General features: G+C 36.1%; 1 protein-coding gene across 33 annotated transcripts in view; it reads left to right on the top strand.

The window, feature by feature from the left end:
• Positions 1-26,064, top strand: part of ESRRG (estrogen related receptor gamma) — a 408,187-nt gene that overhangs the window by 337,753 nt on the left and 44,370 nt on the right. For all 33 annotated transcript variants that reach the window (XM_055725774.1, XM_027809203.2, XM_055725768.1 and 30 more), the window contains 2 exons: positions 17,144-17,254; positions 21,732-21,893. In XM_055725774.1, coding sequence (XP_055581749.1) covers positions 17,144-17,254; positions 21,732-21,893 — 273 coding nt within the window. The remainder of the gene's footprint in view (positions 1-17,143; positions 17,255-21,731; positions 21,894-26,064) is intronic.

Here is a 26,064-nt window from a genome sequence, read left to right as displayed (position 1 = left end):
GGAGTACATGTCCGCAAGCAGACCAACTAATTTAAATGAAGTTTTTGCACCTTTACAATAGTTCTGTTCCTCTGCAATGCTTATTTTCTTGCAAAACAGTATTTAGTCAGTTTCCTTACACTAATAATGTAAACTGAAACTAGCATTAAATAATTCACCCATGTTTTGTGTGGTATGTATTGATGAATGGAAGGATGTAAAGGAATTGTCTCCCCCTACCTATTCTTAGCGGAGAAGTGACTAGCCTAGCCATTGATCTTTGCCGTTTGCAGATGGACCATGTTGCAATTGCATGTAATAGGTTTTCTGTTCTAATTTCTAAACTGACTTAGTTTTACACATCTTAAAATCAAATAATATGCATCAACCAGTTGCATCAATCATTATACTTTTGGAATTGCCATTAATTTTATGATGCATGACATGTGAGAGCTGCCTAGAAGATACCTGATCATGGCCCAGTTCAGTAACAAGTCTGAGATGAACAGGTAACTGTCTGTTCACTTCACTATGAGTTGTGGCAGTCCTCATAACTGAAGTTGAACCCTTTTCTATCTCTGCCAGCACAGGCAAAATTTCTTTACTGATACTTCAGACTTCATGTACATAATAGTTAACCTGTTTGGTTTTTAATGTTGTGACGAACATTTATGATAGAAACTTTTCTTTCAGTTTCCCTTTAAAGCTCAGAACATAGAACCTTTTTTTTTTTCTTATGCATATGCTGCCAAAGGAGTATTTTCCCTAGATAAATTATGCCCTCTCTTTCTAAAACAAGATTTAAGAGCTTCTCCAGCTGTTAAGTATATAGTATCCAGCACTTGAAATCCCAGTCTGTTTAGTTCACTGTGACAGTTGCCAACTGCATGGAGTTTCGACAAGGATTGTATACTTTGGTGGCATGGAGTACTCGGTGTCTTTAGAAATTTAAAGTATAGAGTGCATTTCTTTAGTACGAAGATTAAAGTGCAGTCCTCAGGTAGAAACATAGAATAGAATGGGATAAATGAAAAACCAAGAATATGAAAAGCTTTATTACTCTTCTACATATTTATGTACCTAGGAGCAGAATTTACCCATATTCTAATTAGATCATTGTAAAAATGAAGAAGTCAGTGTAGAAGATTTTTACCTGTATTTTAATGCGGTTTGGTGGAAATGGCTTTGAATAAAAAAATGAACCACCCCATTCTGGATGTAGGGAATGTACCAATAAAAATCACAGAACTCTGGCTCTGAATTTATTTGAACTTTAGGAAGTTTTTGATGTGGAATTTGAGTACTCATTGGTCTGTGGCAGTTTTAGTAAAATTCACTCTGAATGTCAAAAGGACTGGACAAAGTTAAGGTTCTCAATTTAAATTTTGCAGTACAGTCTCATTTTTGGTTTTTCCTCATAATCTTAATTTAAAGGTCCCGTTTATCACTGATACTCTGCTGGCTTGATGTATTTGGGATATCTGGCCAAGTTGCCTATTGATCTGGTGCTTAACCCCAAGTTAATCTACTTTCAAGAACTAAGTACCATTACTGAGAGAAAACAGACCACACACAAACCTGGCACAAAATAGAGAAGTTTGCTGTACTTCCACTATTTGTGGGTAGTTTGAAAAGAAGATCACTGAGCAATCCAAAAGAAAAGGCACATGCTGGAGAGAATAATAAAAAGGTATCAATCCACTGCACCACACCATCTCTGACACAATGGCATGACAAGTGGAAAATAACTTAACTCTGTAAAATGGGGAAAAGGCAGTAAAAAATGAATTGTGTTACAGTTTCTAAAACCTGCCTCAATTCAAGAAACAAATGCTCCTGAGCATTGCCAAGGTGTACGATGTTCACATAAATCTCCCATGTCAGCAAATGGGAAACATGTAAAACCTTAAGAAATAGTATCAGAAATTATCAGATTTAAGACCATTGAGATCACTGATTAAAAAAGGTCCCATCGTCAGTTCCAAAGGCCTTCCTCATAGGATCCATCCTCAGTGCCGTCTATTTTGATTTTCTCTCGTTAAACGAAGTGGCTGACTGTTCCCAGAAAACATACTGAGGTCTCCTATAATGGGCACAGTTTTGCTGGTTATAAGCATACTTAGAGGTATGTTCTTCAGTGGTCAGTTGTTTTCTGCAGGTTATTTAAGTTAAAGCTTCAAAGAAAAATGTTTGAATCGGTTTCCTCTGAAAATACAAGCAGGATCTCATTCCTGTTAGGTCATTATAGTAGTGTGGTAAGCACTGCTGTCTTGTTCAGAAAACTCTGCATGTTTTTATACCATTCTTCTGAATATATCTAGTCCAGATTAAAATTAGTAGAAAAAAATCTGAACATCTAAAAATGGATCCAAATTTGCTGACGGGATCAAAATACCTTCTGGAACAAACACAGGACATTGTAGAGAGAGGTTCTGATCCAAAGAGAGAGGGAAAAGAGGAAAACTGGCTTGTTTTGTTTAAGGGGCAGTCCTAGCGGTAACGCTGGCTCTTACGGGAGTAATCTGGAGGTGCAGGGGTGGGCAGAATCTAAACGCTGAAAACTAAACCACACGGAGACTTTGTTTGCCACCAGCTTTCAAGACGTTTACCTCTTTGTGTTCAGTCTCCTGTATTGGTATTGAAGGATCACCTGCGTAAGGCACGATAAAAGAATGAGTAAGGAATTTCAACTCTTAGCTTTTATTAATCATAAAGCAATGCAGTGTAATTTGAGTTACACTGCAATGTGCAAACTACACGCAGCCGTTGGTGATCTTTCTCTGAAGAGTTCCTGCTGGAGAACCAGAAGCGTACCCACTGCAGCACATTGGGGATCATGTCATCTCCTTTTTCTGTAAGCCTGTGTCTGTTTCCCCGATCACAGAGGTGTCAGCAATTACATTTTTAATGGAGAACTCACAGGACCCAGGGAACTCATTTATATTCAAGAACGATTTGACTGCCCTTTATATCCAGTTAAGAAGTTAGAACTTACATATATGTGCATCTGTTTCTTTTGTGCTTTCTTTGGTCAGATCAAGAAGCATGGATTAGTAATAAAAACAAATCATACATATCTTCTTTTTAGATATAGATTATAGTTTCATAATCTGACTTTCAAAGGAACTAAAGAAGCCTTAAAACTAAGTGATGATTATGCTAAGAGCATTTTGCATACTCTTGGCAATTGTATCAAGTAAATATTTTTCATGTGGTTTATTTCTACTTTGCATGAATATTTTGAGCTGTGATTGTCCGCTCTTGACCTAAGAATTTTAATGTCTTTAATATCATAGCAAATGTATATGAAAGTTTCAAGTAAAATCTTACGTGAACTAGCCTGTATACTTTGACTATATGGACAGGAGAATACTTTAAAAAGCAGAAAGTAAACTTAAAATTGCAAAACAGTGTTAGGAAAACTTCTATTGAAATGATTGCTTCTGAAGGCAATCCGTACTAATTCAAAACTATTAATATTTCAATTAAAAAAACCCCAAACAAACAAAAAAAAAGAACGGCCAAAGGAATCCCCTGTTAAAATACGGCAGGAGGAACATACACAGTAATAGGTGAAAGAACAGTATTTGTCATTGGGAAAGGTGCTTCATAATATGTCCCAAGTTTCTTTCTACTAGAAATTTTAGGTTTCTGATGAAAGTGAAATATAATTCAATTGTTAGTGAATTTTATGGTGAAATAGTATGGTAAGTCTCTTCTCATACTGAGAGTATGATGACAATAAGAGACTTGGATGTTGCAGCAGGTGTCACAAACAGTTTCGGAATGACTGGTATGTACCCTTCATGGTTAAGTTGCTCAAAAACTATCCTTGGTGAGAGGATTATACACATGTGTTTTGTGGATGCTAGTTATAAATATGCTGAATTATTTCTCTAGGTTTCTGTTTGTGGGTTTGTTTCATTAGGCTATATAACCTCTCATATTTTTACCCAGTGAATTCTGCTTTTGTTTTAGCCTTAATGTCTTTCAAACTGGATGTCATGGCCCATAGAAATGAGAAGCAGATAAAAATGTATAGTTATATGTTTCAAAGAAAAAAGAAAGAAAGAAAGAATGAGTCTGATGTATGTGTTCTAATGGGGGGTGGGGGTGGCGGGGAGAACTTTGGGAGAGAAATAGAGAAAGCAGAAAACTTCGAAAGGAACACAGTATTTGGAAAAACCACAAAGTCTATGAAAATACATTGCTTGCTCTTCCTGCCCTTAGAAGTAGGATGTTTGTGGAGAAATGTACAGCCTTCAGTAGAATTATGCAAGATATGCAGTGCATTGAGTGAGATCTTAGTCTCCTGTTTGGTGGATATTCTTTTTATGGCCCCTAGAAAAATAAAATATGTGTTTGTTTAGCATTGCACACAGTGAATGCTCCCATTGAGATCTGCATTCAAAAGGGTAAGCGTGTGCCAATTTAAATAGACTGTGCTTGTCAGGAATTATTGACTTAAAACTAAATCTTTTTTTTTTTTTTTTTAATTCTGCATCTGTTAAAGTTCTGCATGAAAATAAATCCTGGGGATGAGGAAATTTTATGCTTTATTTCCTCTTTTAAATAATGTTTATGTAATTATGTAGCCTCAATTACTTATATTAACATACCCTTGTACACTTTGTGTGGTTTTCCTGCATAGCAGTTGCCATTACAATTTAAGCAAAAATATCTTCCTCAGACAAACATCTTCTATATAAATGCATTTTTAACAGGGAGGAATTTTTTCTTGTGGAAAAGAATAGTTTTCATGACAACAATTGTTGACCTTTTTTCTCTTTCTTTTTGTTTTGTTTCGTTCATTTAGTCTGGCTGAAATTACATACATATTCATGTATTTTAATAAGAACAAAGCATTACTCTTGGATATTTTCCATAAATTTGTTCTCATAAGCAATTTGATAGACACCTACTGTAACTGTAATGGGGGAAGTTTGCAGTAAATCAGTCTGCCTGGTTTAGAAAACTAGAATTTATTAACCCATTTCCCAAAGTCCCAACGTTGCCTATGAGATTAGATGAAAATTGTTGCTGTTTTAGAGTGGGGGCATTTTATAATCTGAGTATAGTGTCTAATTTTTTCAAAATTAATTGTCTTTTATTAAAGTGAAATCAATTTACCTTTTATTAATTTTGCACAACATTATGGACAATCAAAAAGTCTGGATTTTCTGCATTGTCTCTGATCCTCTCCTAGTGCTAACTATGAAAGAATAGTTGATATGCAGGCTAACCATTATGCTTTTTTATGGAAAGCTTCTAGCGGTAGTATCAATAAAGTAGTTTAATTAATAAACTTTCCATTAATTGCTCAAGTATTGCCTCAAGAGGAGTTGCAGAGGCCACAAACAGGATAACCTGCCACTCCAGCACACTAGGCAGTATGTCAGGTCATGAGGCTGGCAGGATATATGAGCTAATGTATAAATCAGTTACATTCTGGGCATGAATGAAGTGTTAAATACATTCAGGAGAATACTTAAAATTCAAAAGGAAGAGTTCCTTACATTTTTTTAATTTATGTCCACAGAACTTTGCCTGTACCTGTTAACTCCTTGTGTTTCATTTTCTTTTCCATTGCTTTACCCAGACGAAACACGGAATGTATACACTTGTTATAGGAATTGTAAAAATTTAATCTGGTGTTCTTTTCAGGCTTTATCTGGTAAAGCCAGATATTATCTTAGGATTTTTATAAATATATATGTACAGGAGTTTTACAGTCTTTTTTGTGTTAAGGGAAAAAAGAAGTGAACATGAGAGGTTAAAAAAAATACTGTGCATTTTTTAATCTTAACAATGTTTCACCAGATCTGATACTTTTATATACTATATAGATCTGTCCATATAATTCATTTGAGGGACCAGAGCGTTCTTTTGTAAATTAAATAATTTTAACATTATGTAAATTTTTCTGTTTTGCTTGTCACTAAATTTTAGCATTAAAACTGGATTAATTAGTTTTGGGCTTTTCTCCTCAGTTTCACTCTTTGATTCTCATGTATACACAATTCTTTAATACTGATATTCATGAAACAACAGGGGAAAAGGTTGTGTAAAAGACAAAAGAAAAAGGCATTTTTAAAACTTTTTTTTCAATAATGTTATGTAAATACACAAGTATATATTTAAATATAAACACTTTAATTGTGTTGACAGCATCCCTTCAGTCAGGTCTTCCACTGACACCTGCAGTATTCCCAGTACTCTGGAAAATACTGGGACAAACGTTTGTGCATTCTGTATAAAATACAAATATTTATTTCTTGAGCAGAGTTCTGTGGATGGCATTGTGAGCCTCAGTAAAGGCCATTTATAAAATCCCTTTCTGGCTAGGCCATTTTGGGTGGATCACTCACGAGTTCAGTATCAGGTGATTTTTAGTCAAACACAATGGGGATTTAATGTTACAACATTTTGATTTTATATACCGGTTTGGTCTGTGACTTTGAATACTTCTCACATATGTAAGAATGTATATGCAGACAAATACATTTGCACAATGAGCAGCTATGATAAAGTACTATAGTACCCTCATTTCTCTCTGCTGTAAGAAACTTTGCAGACAGATTTTTAATTCTGAACTAAAAATTATTTTGCTGGTTTTAGCCTCTGAATAAATATTTGAAAGTAATATTAAGGACACATCAATTACATTCCTTAATACAGGGGGGAGTTTCAGATTCATTGTAGCACATTGTACACAAAAATATTCTGCGCTAATGCTCTTGCAGGACTTCCTGAAGATGTTACTGTCACGACCAGAAATTATAGAACACTATTTATAAGGTGTTAGTCTAATTAATTTATTTTTCTGTTGCTTACTTAGTACAGTTTTGTGAATAAATTATCAGGGTCTTTTACAGACTCTACCTTTATACTCATTAGATACACTACTGCCCAACTTTTTTTGAGGAAGAGACAAATACTTTCTTCCGGAGTGCTTTTTTTCCCAGTGTTCATTAAGCTGCACACATTGGAATGTGTTTACCTGCCACCTCCAGAAACTATAATATACGCAGAGAACGTTTCTCCCTTTGTTTCCACCTTCCAACATAATGCCACAAGATAACAGTAATAGGAAGCAATTCCACCACATCAGCTTTTTACATTATTTTTGTTATTTTACTATGCTGTGTCTTGATTTGATGTCCATCTAGCCACTTAATTTTGAAGTTTTAGTTTTGTGGTTGAACAATTATCATTTTAACCCACTGCAAATAGTGGAACAAAAAAACCTTGAATTTATTCTTCCGCATTAACTCTGAGATTTTCTGGCAGAGGCAGCGCTGCACAGGAAGATGCTGTCATGTGGTATGTTGGTACCTTCCAGTCTGAACACATTAACCTGGATCATTGTATTTTTCGTGTCTTAAGTAGTAGATAAGGTTTCCCTTTTTTAAAATAAGCAACTGCTCAGAGAAGTCAGAAAGGGACTAGAGACCAGGAATTTTGAATTCCTCACTGTCATAAAATGTGCCTGTCTGCACTATGAGCTCATATAAGTCACTGTTGAACCTTACTCTTGTACCAGGTAGAAATTTAAGGAACAGAAAGTTACGGTACATAGACAGGAAGAGCAAAGTACAGAAAAGCTGTATCATTTGTCAAAGACACCTGAAACTAGTAATACAAGATCTTCTTTTATCTTGAAGTTAGAATTATCCTGTAATTGTATTGCAAGAGTACTCTGAGACTCCAAATGAAACCCTGTTGGGTAGCTTATATCTAATCCTGAGCATATTTGCAAAAATAACAATACAGAAGACAAAATGTTCATATTTTAGCTGCAAAAAGTAAAGCCAAAATGTAAGAATATCTATCACATTTTTCAAGCCCACATTGTATATAAAGTTGATGCTTGTGTTTAAAAATACCCTGTTCTTTTTAGCATCAGGCTGGCGTGCGTTCACTAAATTACTTTAGATACTCTAGTTTCCAATACAGTCTTTTGTAGAGCTAAAATTGGTGAAGTATACTTAAGAATATAAATAATTCTAAGATATAATGTTCCTAAAAATGTGCTATCCCTAGTCAGAGGCTGAGACATAATGCAAGCTTCTTGGGCTGTTTTCCCATTGTGCCACCTGGTCTAGATTTTGCAGTGCCATAAAATAGCATGCGGAAGAAAGAGGGAATAAATTCAGAATTCTGCCATACCTTTTGAGAAGGCTTGAAGGATGATGTATGAAACTGATGAGGTTCCACAGATCATTGTCTTACTCTTCTAAAGAATAAAAGAAGCAGGGAAGAATTGCATAGTTCTTCACCCGCAAAAGTACAGTTCGTAATTACTCAATACATAAATATGAGAAAGTTTGCAGAGATACTTAGCATCGTTATGGGTGTGCTAAGAGAAAACACAAAGTTGAAATGCTTTTTTCTTGAAAAAGCCTTGGAGAAGTCTAAAATTTTGTGAGAACACAGATTTTTGCACTAAGGCCAATTAAGATTCAACTGGCAATATAAGGCCACCTTAACTGCAAGAGTAAGTTTTTCTTTCTTTGCCAGGTGAGTGCAATTTGGAAACTAATTTTGCTTGTCTTACTCTTGTAGAGTTCAGCACAGACTGGCTACTGGTTGAAGATGAGAAAGATTTTGTTGTGTCGTCCCCCCCCCCCCAAACAAAAAGAAAAAAAAAGAAGAAAAAAAGTACAGGACAATAGGAGAGAACAAAACCCAAACTTAGGGAAACATGTTTGTTAGGGTAAAAACTTTATATTTCAGTGAGTTGTACATCTGATTTAAAGCTCTAGTATGATGAGAGTGATCCTTTTATTTTCTCTGGTTCTGTTCCAGCAAAACGAAATCACTTCCTTTAGACAGACATCCTAATTCTAAGCAAGCTGTCCCAGTAGGACCGATAAGATTTTATATAACTGTTTCAACTCACACTATTAAGAACTTTCCTGTGACTTCTGGATCTCAGATTAATTCCAGAATCCCACATCATCCAAGTCACTAACTGAAATACTGTGAAACTGCACATTATTGTATCTGAAAAGGGTATTGAGATCTTGATTCATGCTACTGGTACTTCACAGTCCAATTATTACAATGCATTTCATTTTGATCTTCCCATCTCTCTTGAGAGTCACCAGCAAATGGTCCAGAACTTCAGTCAGACTTCTTTTCTGTTAGAGTTGTCACTAGCATAGCTCTTGAATTCTTTATAAGCTCTGGTGATGTGATCTAGAATAAAGGCCTGCTTTTGACCTTCAGTCATTGGAGTGGCCTTGCTCAAACTTACTTTTTGACCTTTCTGTCTGCTCGCGTTCCATGCCCTCTCCTTGGATCGTCAGCCAAGCTGACTTTCCCAAGTCTGCACTTGTCACCTTAAAGTAATGGTTACAAGTGTATTGATGCAGTAATGACTTTACAGCCCAGCAAGCTCCACTTCATTAAATTGGTCGTAATTTGAACTCTGAAACAAGATAGCATCTTGTGTAACTATATTTAAATAAATTAAGGTAAGAACTGTGGTATTTAGTTAGTGATCGGTTGCCATTATTTATTCTTATACTTTGTCCCAGGATAATGTTTGCATAATTTAAAAAAACCCCAAACATATACTGTCATATAGTATGCTTATGATACATAGGCATGTTGGCATGAAATTTAATGGTGAAATTAGCAACAGTATTTTCTGTGTTATTCATAAAAGCTTTTGCAGTATTTCACACTGCAACCTAGTTATTAGTGTATTAGTAGCCCACGTGATGAGGAGAGAAGTATTATGTGATGGTCCGGGTTTCATTTCAGAAACGTCAGGGGTTTTATATATTCATAATCTTAGTTCTGCATTGCTTCCCTTCACAGTTTGCAAATGCGCACGCTTTGCTGCAACATAGGCTCACTTTGGAAAAGTAAAGGAGAAGAAGGGGAATTTTTGTAGCCTGTATTTAGTGGCCTAATTTCAGTCTTTTTAAAATCGGCATGAGTCTAGCATAATTCTGATGAAGTTCTGGTAGTATAACGCTCAGAAAAGTTCAAATTTAGGCACTAGGAACTGAGTGCATAGAGTGTATCTCTTCCAGAAAAGAAAAAGGTTTTTCTATAAGTTCTTACATGAAGTGTAAAAGGTATTCTTTTATAATATTTGAAAGCTAATAATGAGTATTGCAAGCTTAATGCAACAGTAGCTGTCCTGTTTTGGTTTTTTTTTTTTTTTTCCTCTTTTCTTTCTGCACATTCACCTCTTCTTGAACAGAAATAAAAGGTTCAAGGCTTGTCAGCATCAGTTTATAGATAGCTGTTTAAAAATAATGAGATATTGGGTATTGTAAGGCTCAGGGCTGTCTTGCCAGACTCATTTATTTCCATTCACCTTTTGTCAGAATTGCAGACAGAAGACATTCAATTAAAACTTGTCACCTGTTGCGTGTGACCTAATTTGTATTTGTGAGTGTCACAGATTAGGATACTTAGCTTCATGTGGAACCATTAAAAATTGTAAAGCAACGGTAATACTCTTAAACATTCTATGCCACATTTTCTTCGTGTGAACATCTTTGTTTATGGACTGTTCTTCAATGAAAATCACTTGCGCTAAGAAATAATAGAATTTATTTACACAAAATCTCATTTGCATGGGAAAACTAAGTGGATTTTTTGCATGTTCTTTTATGTTTTAATGCATAAATGACAGTGCACAAAAATTCAGCGTGTAGATGATTAGTTCATGCAAAGTTAATGTTCCTTTCAAGAGAGGTTGAGTACTGAGCTGTGTAAGTAACACATTTATCAGTTCTTTTGTCAAACGGAGAAAGAAAAAACCTCTGGGCTTTAACCAAAGAGAATTTTTTTTCTTTCAGTTCCTTTGCCAAAATCCAGCCTTCTCATCCCCTCCTCTCAGAATAAATGAATTTTCCAAATTGTTGCTTACATTTGGTTGCCTAGAAACATTTTTGATTATTAAACATAAGCAAAATCTTCAGTGAAACATTGGTTCAAAACAATTGTTTTACAAAAGCAATATTTTTCTCTCTTCCCCCCCCCCCCCCCCCCCTTGTATAATAAACTGTTTTTTGCTAATCTTTGTCAGGGGAACAGATAAATTAAGCAACTTACAGTCACAGAGCAAGTCAGGTATTATAGTAATAAACACTGTTTTTTCCTTCAGTCCATTATATGGGCTGCTTCATGAACTAAGTTGTTTTATAGGCATCTCTTGAGGACAGCCAATTTTATCCCATATTAACAAATACTTTTTGGTACTGGCTGAATGCAAAGTAGGAGGATGATTTTTAGACTTTCTATGCTACACTAAGTAATGTGTTTAATAGTGCAGATAGCTATCAGAAGACAAAACGCTAAAGCCTTCCCCTGCTAATTGTTAATTCAGCTGTAGATCAGGAAAGCTTTAATGTGAGTCATAGCTTTTACCTTCTTTGATGACTTAGGGCTCTGTTTTCAGAATACTACCTGCCTAATGGACACATATTTTACATCTCTAGCTGAATTTTTTCCTGCATATGTTATCATCCAAATACTTTGTAAACTGATTTCAGAAGCTGTCTGGCATCCTTATAATTCAGTACATAAACTAAATATGTAGATCCAGAAGAAAAGATAGCTTGTGTTATATTTTTTCTTCATGCTGCGTTACTTCATTGAGAGCACTCTTTTGGGGTTTGAAGTGGAAGTATTTTTTCCACGACAGATCTTTCAGACTGTAGGATTAAGGCACTGGCCTCACACTGCTCTAATCGCAAACTACAGAGATGACTGAATTGTCTAAAGAGTAACCAGATGACCGTGCATTCTTAAAAGTACATTCTGTCTGTGTTCATGGTGGAAAAATGAACTGATTTTCCTGTTGTATGTGAATGAAAGCAAAACCCAGAGTTCATGATATTCACTCAAGCTTACTCAGCAAACTTACAAATAATCAGGGTATGTTCAAGTGAACTGAAACACTGTTACCAAGACCGTGTCCCAAAGGAGAACCACATCAGAACCTGCCATTGTTTTTTTCCCTTTTTCTAGTTGTGCTGTGAATCTGTTTATTTGGCCTCTGCTACTGATGTTCTTCTAAAGCTCAGCAAGATGCAGTTACGTAGGTATCAATTCTTCCTGGTCTCACTGTAAAATTTAAGGCAATGCTGGAAATCTTACACCTGTAGAAAATGGGTAATACACATGTCTCAAAAAATTAGATAGGAATATATTTGGTACATACTGAATGCCGTTTTAGAGGTGGAGTTTGCGAAAATGGCATCTGTGGACAACATAACATAACTGCTTGCCATAAGTCTCTCATAAGTAGGGCATGTGGAAAGGGAGCATAATTTGGAATTTCCCTAGGAAATTGTGCAGATGTGGTTCTGATCTCAAACTGGTTCTTTACTGGTGTACTGGAAGGTAGAGAGAGAGTTTTTATTTATTTATTTTATTTTTAAAATATATAGTTATTTTGAGTTATTCAGATATTAGTTCATATTTAAGTGAACTAGATTTATTTTTTCCAACACATAAAGCTCTCCCCAACGATAGGTAGTGATGGATTTCTTAAAGGCAGTCCTGGTGTTGGTAGGCCTTGATTTGAAGGACTGGGCTGATGTGTTCCAGTGTAGCCTGAGAATTCCCTGTGAGTATAGAACTCTGTGAAAGGACAAGAATGTTTGTGGGATAAGTGGACAGAAGAACACTGGGGGCTTGTAGCCAAGGTAAGAAGGAGGGGATGGAAAAGAAGTAGGTTGTAAAGGAGTAAATAGTATACATTGGATGTGGCTTGGATCGGTATGGAAAATGGGATGACATGGTTAAACAGGATTATCGTACTGAGGACCTGAACTGCAAAAAGAATGATATATTGGGGTAAGGGCAATCTTTTGATTATATAGCACCAGTCACAGTGGGTACCTGTCCCATGTGAGGGCTTCAAGGTAGTGTGAGAAAAGGACTACAGAATAGGAATAATGATTTGCATCTCTTGTGAGAGAGGAACAGATGAGGAAATACAGAGGAAACAGAGTTCAGGTTTGCTGATACTAGGTTTGTTTAGATTGAAGTACCTGATGAGTAGCTCATTTTGTACATCATCTCTAGTCTTCAGTTATTTTTGTTCAAGACTGTGGATGCTTTCACTTTAGAGTAATTGCCCAATATAATTTTGTTGTTGGTAAGTATTTGATAGAAATCACATGAAGATTGTGTGAGGAACTAGGAGGTGAACTTTTTTTGTAGAAGCTTGTATAATGACTATGACATTTCTTTTCCTGTAAGGCCAACTGGCGAAATTCTTATGTTGTATTAGTATGTGTAATTGCTTTCTTTTAAAGAAGTAGTTATTGCATTGATTTACATAGTTTCTGTCTTTCTGTTCATTACAGTTCTACTCTAATCCTTGTCTTCTGAGCTTTGCAATTCATGTAAAAATGTGTGACTACCCATCAATCCTGACCAGATCCGTTCACAACGTGTGCTTGTCCTAAGATGTAAAGTGAATGTGTTGCACCTGGCTGTTGACAGTAGTTAATACCGTCACTGGTAGCAATGTTATTCTTTTTATTTGTACCCTGCGATCATCCCTATTTTTCTTACAAGGTCTTTTGTTTTTGTTTTTTTGTTAAATTTTGAAATGAAATTAAGTGTTGGGGAATGTGGAGAATGAACTTGCTTGTCTTCAGTGGAGCTTTGTTCGGTGACATTAGTGGATGTTTTCATCCTAAATAACTGCAATGATAATACATACAGTGCAATTCATTGTACATGTGACATGAGTTTATATAGGTGGAGTGGATATCTTTCTTTTCACTTTATGGTTGAGGAATATAGGGTGAATGAACCAAGTTGCTGAAGACGCTGGCAAGCCACAGGCACAGCAGAGCTAAAGCAGAGGTCTGCCTGACGTCTCCCTGTACGCTAGCTAGACACCACAGTATCCCCCTTAATAGCCCGGAGTATAGACTGTGTGTTGAATTGTAGCAATTTCTTCTGATCGAGATGTTAATCTCCTTCCACCCCAAATGAAGATCTTTGTGGACAACGTTGTTTTTCTTTCTTCCCTTTGTTTTTCTGATGAAGAAGGCATCAGTGATTACTGTCTTGAGAGCAGATGAATATATCTTTATGTAATAAATTCTCTCCTACAAGCTATCAGAGTTGTGGGGAAATGCATGCATAGACACAGGAACCTCTGGGTTTCAGCTGGCTGCCCACCACAGTCCAACGCTCCGATGGAATGTGGGATGGGTATACTTTCTTAACGGTGTCCTGCATTGTGTTTACTTCTGTAAATACTCTGGAAAGTAAAATACTGCTTAGGGTGTGTTAGATTATCAGAAATCAATTATAAAGTAGCAACTTTGGGGTGGTACTTGGAGTGAGGAAAGCTTCAGACCTAAACTCTGTATCAGTTTTAATGAAAGGGTTATAAACCTCTAATTTGTATTCTGTTGGTATTATGTTATGCTTTTACATTAAAATTGGTATTATGTAAAATGCTTTTACATTAGAATTTAAATTAGCTATAGTTTTGTGTGATTCTAGAATATGCAGTACTCTTACTTTCCAGTTATTTAGAACTATAATGTTTTTCTAATAAAAAAATTTAAGTAGCCATATTTACAGGTACAGCTATTTATAATAGATGAGTGCATGGGTATATATATATAATTTTACTGTTTTGACATTTGTCTGTATTTCCTTCCACTGAGTGTGGGAATGGCTTGAATGTGTACCTCAGCAATTGCAAAGGAGGTAAAAAAAATTGTTCATCTTGGTAGATTTATATTATTTTAATTTAAGCTTCAGTTCCATTACTTTTTGATTAAACATACTTCTGTCTGATGCTATCCATCTTTTATCACTATGAAATCTGCTCCCAAGCAGAAAGAAGGATGGCATCTGAATTATGCAGAAATCCTTTTCTATCTATTTTTCTTCAAATGTTGGGCAGTCTTTTTCATAATCCCACCAATATTGCATGTGGCTTGTTCTAATCCTTTCCCTATTTCTGAATGTTTAACTGTCAAATGTTGATCTTTTGCTATTTATTTTTAAGGCAAAGTATTGTCCTGGATGTCATTTGTTTCAGGTGTAGCACAAACTCTTGATTCAAGGGTGGAGAACACTGAGTTATCATTAGCTTTGAAAAGCTTTGGACTATAAATTTTTTAAGTGGTTTTGTAGTTCATGCATTTCTAAGTATAATTTTAAAAACAAAAACCAACCATGTTTTGTTGATTGAATCACCATGAATTTTATCAAATAGCTTAGACCACAGATCAGTCACAAGTTTGGCAGTGATAAAGGTAAATACCATAAATAAGATTTCATTCTTAGTTATTCACTGACCTTTTTGGATATGTGGTTGATTTGGTTTATTATTTATATAATGTGATTCACAAAAAATATAATCTGTAACATACAATGATAAATATACTTCTTGAGTTTGAGGGAGTGAAATACAGCCTTCTGCAGGAAACCAAATGAAATTTCACTGTTAGAGGTGATCATTACCCACTTTCCTGGTGAGCAAAAATTATTGGGCACTGTTGTAAACAATTTACTGCATTAGAGTTGCAGACATTGGTTGTGTCCTTAAGCCAAGTATCTCCTGTGTTACTAACATTTATAGATACCAACAGTCCGTCTGGGCGAATGAGAACTCCATGCACGCAAAGCCCTCCCTGCTGGTAGAGGAGCACAGAACTGGATCTCTAAACGCTCTAAATGTCTTCCTTGGGTCAGCTAGTGAGTGTTTTGGTGTGTTAGCTTAGTGCCAGCTTGGACAGCAGGAAACAGAACAGGAAAATAAAAGGAAAAAAACCCAATAAATATAACAGAAGAAGAAAAAAACCCAACGCTACAGGAGTTGGCTTTGGATTTCTGGCTAGTTGGCAAAATGGCTTTGCTTCACCAAAACCCAACCAATCCTCTCTGGTTTTTGAGGATGAAAGAGGACTGACAGATGTTTCCTGGTAACTAGACTGTGCTACTGGTGCAGGTCCATGGGCAGCGCGTGAGCTCTGTGCTATATTCTTGCTGTGCACATAAACTGTAACTTCTTTGGTGGTGGCTTCTCTGCTGTCCAGAAGCCAGTTCTGGAGGTATTTCCTGCAAGGGAGAGACCAGGGAGATGGGAAGTAGTAGAGTAGGGCACAATAATGGCAATAGAAAAGATAAATAGAAGGAGAAGAGCTAAAATAGACAATGAAAAGAAAAGTGATAAAGTGAGCTGTGCTTTATTACATCGCTCACAGGAATCATTGATATGTAATGTGTCCTTGCATTCTTGTCTAGTTAAATCCATGTCATCAGGGACAAATTTTACACTTGGTATTACTTGTCCTGTTGCCCTGCATATGTGCCAAGTTTTTCAACTTCAGTGTTATGTTACTACTTGGTTATACTGACATCCATCCTGGTTGTCTGGAAATCTGCCTGGGTGACTCAGAAGGAAATAAAAATACTTCATTGTTTTATAGGACCTGTTTTCCCCCCTCCTTTTTTCATTTTGTCCATGAATGCAGCTATAGCTTGTTTCAGGAAGGTAAACTCCTGTATCTCTGTACAAAACAGATAGCAGAATGCTTTACTGGAGCAATGAAAATATGGGTGTAGAACACAAATGTTAATTCAACATTGATGACACTTAAATGCACAGCCATACAATTTCTTTCAAAACCTCATGAACCATTTCAGGACTCTAAGCCACATATATGTTCTTATTTTTCTAAGGATACTTATATCCTCTGACCGTGTTAATCCATGTTAATTAAAAGTACTGGTTTTGACTATCTCAACTACATACAGCAGTCATTGTTTCTAAACTTCTTGTCCTTTGTACTTCTCCGCTCGTAACGTTAGCCTTGTGTATCCGTGATGGTTATTACAGCTTTGAACTTTGGCTTCTGGCAGAGACTACTTACGATCAGACTCTTTCAAATGGAAGCTGAACTTGTTAGCTGTTTTTAATAATATGTAAAAAGGAACAAGTGGTTTTAAATGAACAGGAAATTATGTTGTGAAAGTTGGAATGGCTTGCAAATACTTGTAGCGCTGATTTCCCTTGCTTTCTAAAATCAATCTTTTTGAAATAAACATGCATTTTAAATAAATATTGGATGGTGTGAGATAGAAGATTGTTATTTGAAAGGCATACTCCTAATGTATTTAATTACAAGTTTGCTTATTTTTCCCAATACAGGTGTCCGCCTAGACAGAGTACGTGGTGGTCGCCAGAAGTACAAGCGCAGAATAGATGCAGAGAATAGCCCATACCTGAACCCTCAGCTAGTTCAGCCAGCAAAAAAGCCATGTGAGTACACCAGATCACACAAAATTTCTCTTTGAACACAAGGTATTGACTCCTAGCCCTGTTACTAAGCTCCTTCTGACTGGGACGAGGGTTTGGTCAGAAGATATTACGGTGAACACTGTATCCATTTATCTGTTAACATATTTTGTTTTAAATATGCTCATCTTTCTCAAGTGGAGTTGAACAAAGAATATTTTCATAGGTGGAAGTGTATAAAAGGATGGTTTATGCAGTGCAAATTTTACATTTACAGGTTATCTTTATTTTCAGTGGTACATAAAATGTTCATACTGTGATCATTAGTTCATTGAAGCTTCTAGTTTCAGATTTCACAAGAAGGTGATTTTTGTAGTTTTCACTAACTAAATGAGTTTGACTGCTCAACCTCCCAATGAAAATATATTAAGAGCCTCATTAATTTATATCTATAGATTAATACACTACCTAGCATTAGATTAAAATAGCAATATGCCACACTAATAACAAGCATAAATTGGTAGTTTGGGCTCTAGTACCCTCATGCATTTTTTTGCTTTGTTTTGTTATGTTTTAATAATGTCCTTGATTGTATCTCGCCAGACTGAAATTAAGAGAGAGAGAGAGAGAGAGCGAGAGATGATCATCTCATTGCTAAAATACAAGTTCCATCCTCTTTGCGATTAACTAAAAATAGTTAGGGGTTTTGCTTTGCAGCTTATATAAACTCAAGCAGCGACTGTACTAATTCCATGAAGTAAATTTAATAGCATTATAGCTGTAGTGCAAGAGGCTGGTGTATTACCCTGCAAAGGCGTACATGCTGTATCAAGCACTGTAAACTCATACGAATTCAAATGAGAATACACGCATCCAGTTGCTCCTGCCGAAAAGGTTAATTTGCTCCTAAAATAGAGAAAGAAGCCAGAGAAATAAGGAGGGCAGACTCTTCCTTTTCTCCTCTTTACCTCTGCCCCTGTGCCTCTGAGAACACACGTGTCAGTTTTAGGTTCTTGAAAATACCTGGCTGTATGGGAAATGAAATTTGTTTCCGTTCCTGTTCCCCAGTAGGGGACAGTGCTGTGTACAACACGTTTGAGCATATGGGGATCTGGAGAGCAAATAAACAGTCTTTGAACTGTAAGTGAAAGGGCATTTTAGCTGTGTCAAAGAAAAAACAGCCAGTTTTACATAAAATTAAGGCTTAAGTGAACATATGGCATAGTTTCCTTTTGCCTTTCCAAAAAACATTATGCTGATTATATTCCTTCAATTGTCCAATCTGGCATCTTCTACTCAGCCTCCATAAGCTGTCCCACTGTTCTGTAAATACAATCTAGGGCTGCACTAAGCAGATTTTGCACATTATAATAAAAACTTTCTGATAATACAATAAAATTTAATAAACTCTAATGCTTAATTTCATTAGAGGTTTAGTTTTCCTGGGTGCACAGATTGTCTGTTTTTCATTTACTTGATATTGTCATTGAGTAGAAATGTTGATAGCCTAGCATACCGAAAAATGCAAGACCAAAGAGGCAAAAAAAAAAATCCAACCCACAACCCCCAAGCCCTTTAATATGAACAGAGGTTGGTGCACAGAGGTGAAGCATAAGAATCTCTGTGTAAACCCAAGATTACTGCAAAGCAGTGCATTATGTTACCTTTAAGATGATAACTACACCAGTTTCTGTAAGCTCCATTTGTCTGAGATAAACTAACCTCCTTATAAATCATTACTCATTATCTAAGTGCCTCACTTCGTTTTCCTTAGCTCGTCTAATTACAAATATTTTTGTAACAAACATTTATAAAACTTAATTTTCAGATCCTGCCAGATAAGTGTCAAGACTCGAAACAGTTGAATCGGTTTTGTGTGGAAGTAGCCTGGGAGATTTTCTGGAGCCTGACTGATAGTTTGTGCATAACAGAGGCACAGGAATGAAAATTGGGTTCTATTGATTCTAATTAGGGAAACATTAAATAAGATTTACCTAGAAACAGCGCTCATGGCTATCCAATTTCCTGAGTGATGGAGCTTTCTGAGTACATTCAAAATTTTCCTATGGTCTGTACTAATGCATGCTCCATTACATGTAGCTTTTTCCCCCTATAGGGAAAGAACAGGTGTTTGGAGGATATTTCCTACACCTGCTTCTGGTCTCTGCTGTGTTGTCCAGCTTCACCATGGAATCCAATGGCCTGCCTGTAGATCTTGTTGATTGCAAAAATAAAAAGGATTTGAGATTTTGTGAATCCTGATCACAATGTACAATATTCCTGAATCATCTACAGAAAGCCATTGGTGAGGAACCTAATAAAAAAATGAAAGAGGTTTTTTGGCCATTCCTTCTGTTTGCAGGGGGAAAACCAGAACGTGAGGGTGTGAGTGCTTTTTAATTCATTTATCACTGGTTAAAAAACCAGAAAATTGAAGTCCTGATTTATTTGTCCTGCTTTTCAATACATGTAAAAATATTGGGATTTGGAAAGAAGCAATGTTATCTTTTCCCACTCAAAAAGATTGTTTTCTGTGTGAAATTAAACAGGATATGAAAAGATTGTTTCAAAAAGAAATTATGTGCAAAGGCTGTTTTTGAACGTAAGTTAAAACTACCATCTGTCATCTTTAAATAAGAATAGAATTCCTCATTAATCAGTTTGATAATCAGTAGAATATTGAGATCAAGAATTACTCAGTTGGCATAGTTCCTGCAGTTCATATAAAGCATGAATATATCCCCTTGTAATAAAACATACTTGATGTGATGGTTTCCAGTTGGCTCTTGCACTTATTTTATGAAGGGCTAACATACATCACAATTTCTGACACAGAAATTTGGAATAAGGCAAAAATTGTAGAGACAGTAGATCAGAATCAAGGAGTCTGTGTCACAAAAGAGCAGTAAAGTATCAGAAATCTGAATCAAGTGAGTATTTTATGGAAATCTGTCATGGGCTGGTAGGGAGCCTTTCTGGTACTCCTGGGCAAGTCACATCCCCATCAGCTTCCATTGCAGCTCCCCCACAGGGGGACAGTGTGGTCCATCCTGTGACTTATATGTGGAAGGGGAAAATGGTACTAATTCTGGCAGTTTTATTTGCAGTTGGGAAACACTTTGCACCTTCTTGCAGTGGAATCCCCTTTATATCAAGCCCCATAACTCTTTATCCTAATGAGGGGAACAGATTTTTGTAAATTCACCAAAGGGTGCCATTTGGGCTTTAAATTCTGGTGGTGCATTTGAGGTCACAAGGTTTACCTACCATGAAAAGTAAAATGTAAATATATTGAGAACTATATTAATGTATCCTGTATTAGGAGGCTTAATGAATTAGTTGTTTTCCCATTTTTCACTTCTGCCTTCTCAGAGTAACAAATCATGTTCCTGTATAGAGATGAGATACTTCCATTGTGCCTCCACATGGATGTAATGTTCATTTTATGTTTATCCTACTTAGGGAATATAAAATAGCAACACTGTATTGTACATATTCCAGGCTTTTCTACACTTTTTTTTTTCTCTTCACTTTTCCTTATAACTTAACTGATTATTCCAAATAGATTTCACAAGTCATCTGGATGAAAAAGTTAATATTAAACACATGAATGAGAAAGCTATATAGATAAAAATAACCAGTGTGTGAATACGATAAAGTATCATTCGTTGCACAAAAACAGTTTTCTGAGATAGAGTCTGCATCTATTGACACTTTCCTTAGTATTACACTCTTTATTCTCATTGATTTTAATACTATTCCTAGCTGGAAATGAGAGGAGGTCATTATTTTTATACTTAAAGAAGCTAATCTTATACATGATTCTGAATTTGTGTGTTTCACTGAAAAGCAAATACAAGACAACACCCCACTTTTTTTACAGCATGGGCCCCAAGGAGTACAGGCAGGATACCCATAATGTAAGATATGTGGGATAATGAGCACTGAGAAAGTCCTGAGACTATTTTTGTGACAACAGTGACATCTAAAATAAAGAACAGTAGTTGGAATCAATAGCAGAAGTCAAAGATTTCATTGACTGACTAATTGCTTGTGGTAGTTCCTTGCTCAAAAAATACACCTGCTATTGGGGACAAGGCAGGGGTTGCAGGTAAGCAAAGGAAGGCAAAACTTTTCTATTTGTACAGTCCAAAATACATCATAATGAATGAATTTTTTTCTACAGTGTTTATATTCCAGTTTTAGAGAGGTGATCATGTGTGTATTCCTACATTCCATTAAATTTACTGTCTTAAAAGCATACATGTCTAGCTTGATAAACATTGTTGTCTAGCTTGATAAACATTGTTAACGGATCAGATTTGTTTGTGCTGTAACCACTTGTAGAAGCCAATGAAGCTGCAATAGGGTTTAATTAGGTCTACTATCTTAAGACAAATTCTTAAGAAAAATTCTTGTACACTTTGAAATATGAGCCATGTGTTTGAAAAGTAGAATGATGCTACTGGTGATCTTGTACTGTTCTGGACCATTTTTACAGATAACAAGATTGTCTCCCATTTGCTCGTGGCTGAACCAGAGAAGATCTATGCTATGCCTGACCCCACTGTTCCAGACAGTGACATCAAAGCACTTACCACTCTTTGTGACCTGGCAGACAGAGAACTGGTGGTGATCATTGGATGGGCTAAGCATATTCCAGGTACATACAGTATTTATTGCAAATAGATGACATGCAGAAATCATTGCATGGCTTCTTCTGTTCTGGTAAAAAATACAATTTGTTCTCTCACTACAAGGCATAAAGTTTTCTTATGGCTCCAGATTATTCACAAAGGACATAGGTTAGATGATAATATATCTTACCTTGGAAATAGTAGTATTGTTGCTATGACTGTTACTGTGTTAATAAGTTTTACATGCTGCTTAGTGAATGAATTTGTTTCATGTATTATTAAGATGAACATACCTTGCTATCTACAGCATTAGCCTGGTAGTGTAAGTCCTCCCTTCTGTACTCATCTGATTCAGCGGCAGCTGAATGTAAGTCTGGTTCCTCTGTTACATAAATGCAGCACTATCTTATACTGACCACAGGAGGTGCAAAAATTCGGTTATATTTTGGCATGGCACAGAGGAATTGTTCTCTTCATTGAGTGAACCAGTGTGAGAACTGAATTGTACCAGCAATTCAGTAGAAAGAACTAAATTGTACCAAAAGATCTCTTCTTACAGCTTAGTAGTTCCTTGTTCTGCGTGACATGGATTGCGGTCTACACCATATAAATGTGTTCATATTATAAAAGCTGACGCACTCTTGTTAGCAAAAAAAGTGGGGGTCAGCAAAAGTAGTTTCTCAGAACATTAGTGACTTGTTCAGATAACATTTCCGCCCAGCGCTGAGGTATTTGTCCTCACTCTGTGAGCTAGCAGACAAACTTAGAGAGAGTCTCCAGGGTTCTCAGTCTGTCACCTTTCACAAATGGTAAAGTCATACAAAAAAGGTCAGCTTTTTTTCTTCTTTCTTAAGGTATTTTTCTAGTCCAGCAGATGAATGAGCATGTTGGTGTGTTTTCATCAGCTCCAGCTCATTTGTTTTCTAATTTTGATAGTGGAACCTTACTGAGCATAAGAACAGATAACCTTTAATTTCTCTGAGTAATACATCACCTTTGTTTTAGATGTGATTTTGGGATATCTTTTAGTAGAATGAACAGTCCAGTCAGTTGTTTGTTGATCAAAGTTAAATATATTTCATTTCTAGTATCAAAAAAAATTGCAAAGAAATAGAAAGAGTCGTCTTGGTTTTTTTTCCCTTGTGCACAAGGCTTCAGTTCTACTGGGACATGCTTCTGGATCATCTTTGATAAATATGAACGCTAACAAAGAATAATAATAATAAAATAATTTGTACCTTTATGGAGCATTATTTTGCTTCAGATGAGAGACAACAACCTACAGACTAAAATAGTGAGTATGTGAGGTGTTTGAAATTGAGTCATTCTCTGCACCACAAATGGTCTATAAACAAGCTTTTGTATCACAAGCAATGTTTTTCTGGTACAGTTAACTTATTTCTGTCTCCTTAAACTAGTTTGTCTTTATGCTTTGAATGCTACAGTAATTTCTTTAATCAAATTGATGGAAGTCCCTTTCCCAGCCCACACTGAAACCAATTTATTGGTCATGATACGCCAGCTATGTTGCTAACAGTCGTAACGAACTGTCAGGCAATATTGCAGTGAAGCTAATTTGAAGTCATTAGGTGTGCAGCGTTCAGGCAACAATTTGTTACAGTGGTTAGGAACACAGCTGACATTTCTGAATGGCTTTGTTCAGAGCAGTTCTAGATGAGCCCAAGCAAATTGTAAACTAATTTAAACATCACTCTATATTATAGTAGCTACTTTGTCTTACACTGGTTGCTAATAAAGCACCCCAAATTAAGTCAAAAGGAGTTAAGTAGGTGAGTTTGAGTTTCATCTTTGGAAGATACCTGGATCACTTTAACCAAAACAGAGTAGCTCTCAAAGAAGTCAAGTCATGCTTCTTAGTAGTTGCAGAGGAACTTTTATCAGTTTGATTTGTGAATCATGTTGTGTACCTTTGATTTGGCTGGAGGGATAGGAAGAGCAGAGCGATGAGACTGAGCAGCCTTTAAAATGATGGCTTTGGTTAGCATGGGAAAGGTATTGGATGCTGTAAACTGGCCTTGAAAATTTAGAGTCTGCGATCTGAACCAGTAAAGGAACATTCCTGCCATGAGGCAGTCTTTTATACAAGGTAAACTCCAAAACACACCTGCCGTGGTAAAGCCACACTAAGGTAAGTTTACTCACCTGGCTGTGTTTAGGAGTGAGAAGAAAACCCCTAACCAAACCAGGAAATAGAGACAATCTTTTTATAAGCCTTCTGGTAACAGAGGGCATTGATAAAATCTGTGCCTATTGTCAGGCATTTGATCACAAAAAACAAAATGCAAAAGGGCTTGACATGCTAAAGGGCAAATGAGATGAGCTTTCCTATCTTGGTTTTGAATGATGGAGTATTGCTGAACTTGGACTGCCTACGCTCAGCTGATGTCTGGCACAAAACAGCTTGGTGAAGAGCCTGGATTGGTGCTAGCCGACTGTTTTCTAAGCTAACAAATGTTACTGTAGGCAGAAACATAACAGAATTGGAAAAAGGATGAGTTAGAAAAAGGGTGCAAATTGCATAAAAGTTCAGTGTAGCTTAGCGGACTAAGTAAATCCTCGGTGTAAATCTCTTGGAATCGATTAATTATACCAGTAGTGAATTTGTGCCTAGCACAGCAAAGCAGCAATCAGCAAATCTTTCTTTTCTATAGTGATTTCTTAAGGTTCAGTATAATTAAAGGCCCTTATATATTAGGTGCTTAATAACTAATAAAGATCTTGCCTGTAAAGTGTTGCAATTCAAAGTTAAATTTGTCTTTGTGGAAGAAACCAAAATAATGTTTTGGCTATTCTGACAGTCTTTTAATGAAATTATCTATAAAAAGGTAACAATGCAATAAGCATTCTGCCCTGGCCAACCATTTCCCACTGCAGTCATAGATTAAAAAATGTTTTCAAATTATATAAAGTTCAGTTGCTTTTATAAATTCATTAGTATTTTTGTGCTATTGGAAATATTTCAATAGTTGCTTTTATTGAACAAAAAGTCTATGCCGTCTACAAAAGGAAATATTGAAAGAAAAATATATATGGAAAGCCTTTATCAGTAAATAGAATTAGTCTCCTTGCATTTATAAATCAAATAAATGGAAAGTGTGTTGTTATGAAACATGACCATGTCTTATCTGAAGAAGAAAAAGATCACAATGGCATTAGGAAATGCTTGACTTTAGTTAGAGGAGCGTAAGGGCACAAGAACAGATGATGGTGCCCTAATAGCCCTTTTTAAGAATGACAGGGCCCCGCCATTAGCATTCTTTTATATCCTTGGAAATTGCTCATGCCTCGCTTTTCTGGTTCCTATCTGCCTGACTCTTTTTTATTTCTCTTTCAATTTCATCCGCGCTCGGATAAGCGCATGCTAACACAATATGATTGAGCTGTAAAATGGAACGCTGTCGCCTCTAATCTCTTTTATGTAGATATGGAGGTACTTCCACACTCCACTTCATTCTCTCTCCATTGTTGGCCTTTTAGAATGTGTTGCCGAGTAATGGAGGCTCAGTCAAATATTAGAGCTAGGTTTCACAGGGTGTGATAAGAAGATTATCAACCCAGCAGTCAGATCTATTGTTGTTCTTTGTGTCAGATTAAAATATTCCGATGTACTGTAACTTCGTTAGTAAAATACTGAAGGTGCTTAGGGAGAGGCCAAACCCTGTTTTGTCTCCTGCCTGATGAGACAAAACCCCGATTAACTGACCTAAATAAGTTCTAAATAAATTTGTGAAGCCCCCTCAAGAGTTTTCTATTTTATTTCTCTTTTAAATAAGAGAGCCCTGCTTAAATCAGTGTTTATTGGTGATGGAGTTTCCTATCCTTTGCATTTTATTTTGGGCAGATTCCATTTTGTATTGGTTGCATTATATTTATTAAACTCTTTTCCAGTACGAGGTGGAATTCTGCTGATACCTAGTCACAGAATCAGAGTCGTTTAGGCACAATTGCTGTAATGTAACTATCTCATTGACATTCAGCAAAAATGTGCAATGTTCTTTCATATTAAGTGGAGGCAGCAAACATTAAGCTCTTAAAAATGTGCATAACAGGAAGCTGAAGACAAAATGTTCTCTAAAGAATTTGCATGCATGAAAAAACATCATCCAGACCATAGAAATCAACTTTTTGCACTTAAAATGAAAAATTTGTTTGGAAACAGTAAATCAGACTAATACA

This window comes from Falco cherrug, chromosome 13 (assembly GCF_023634085.1).
Source record: "Falco cherrug isolate bFalChe1 chromosome 13, bFalChe1.pri, whole genome shotgun sequence".
NCBI lineage: Eukaryota > Metazoa > Chordata > Aves > Falconiformes > Falconidae > Falco > Falco cherrug.
Note: the sequence above shows the minus strand (reverse complement) of the source record. Positions and strands in the feature narration are given on the sequence as shown.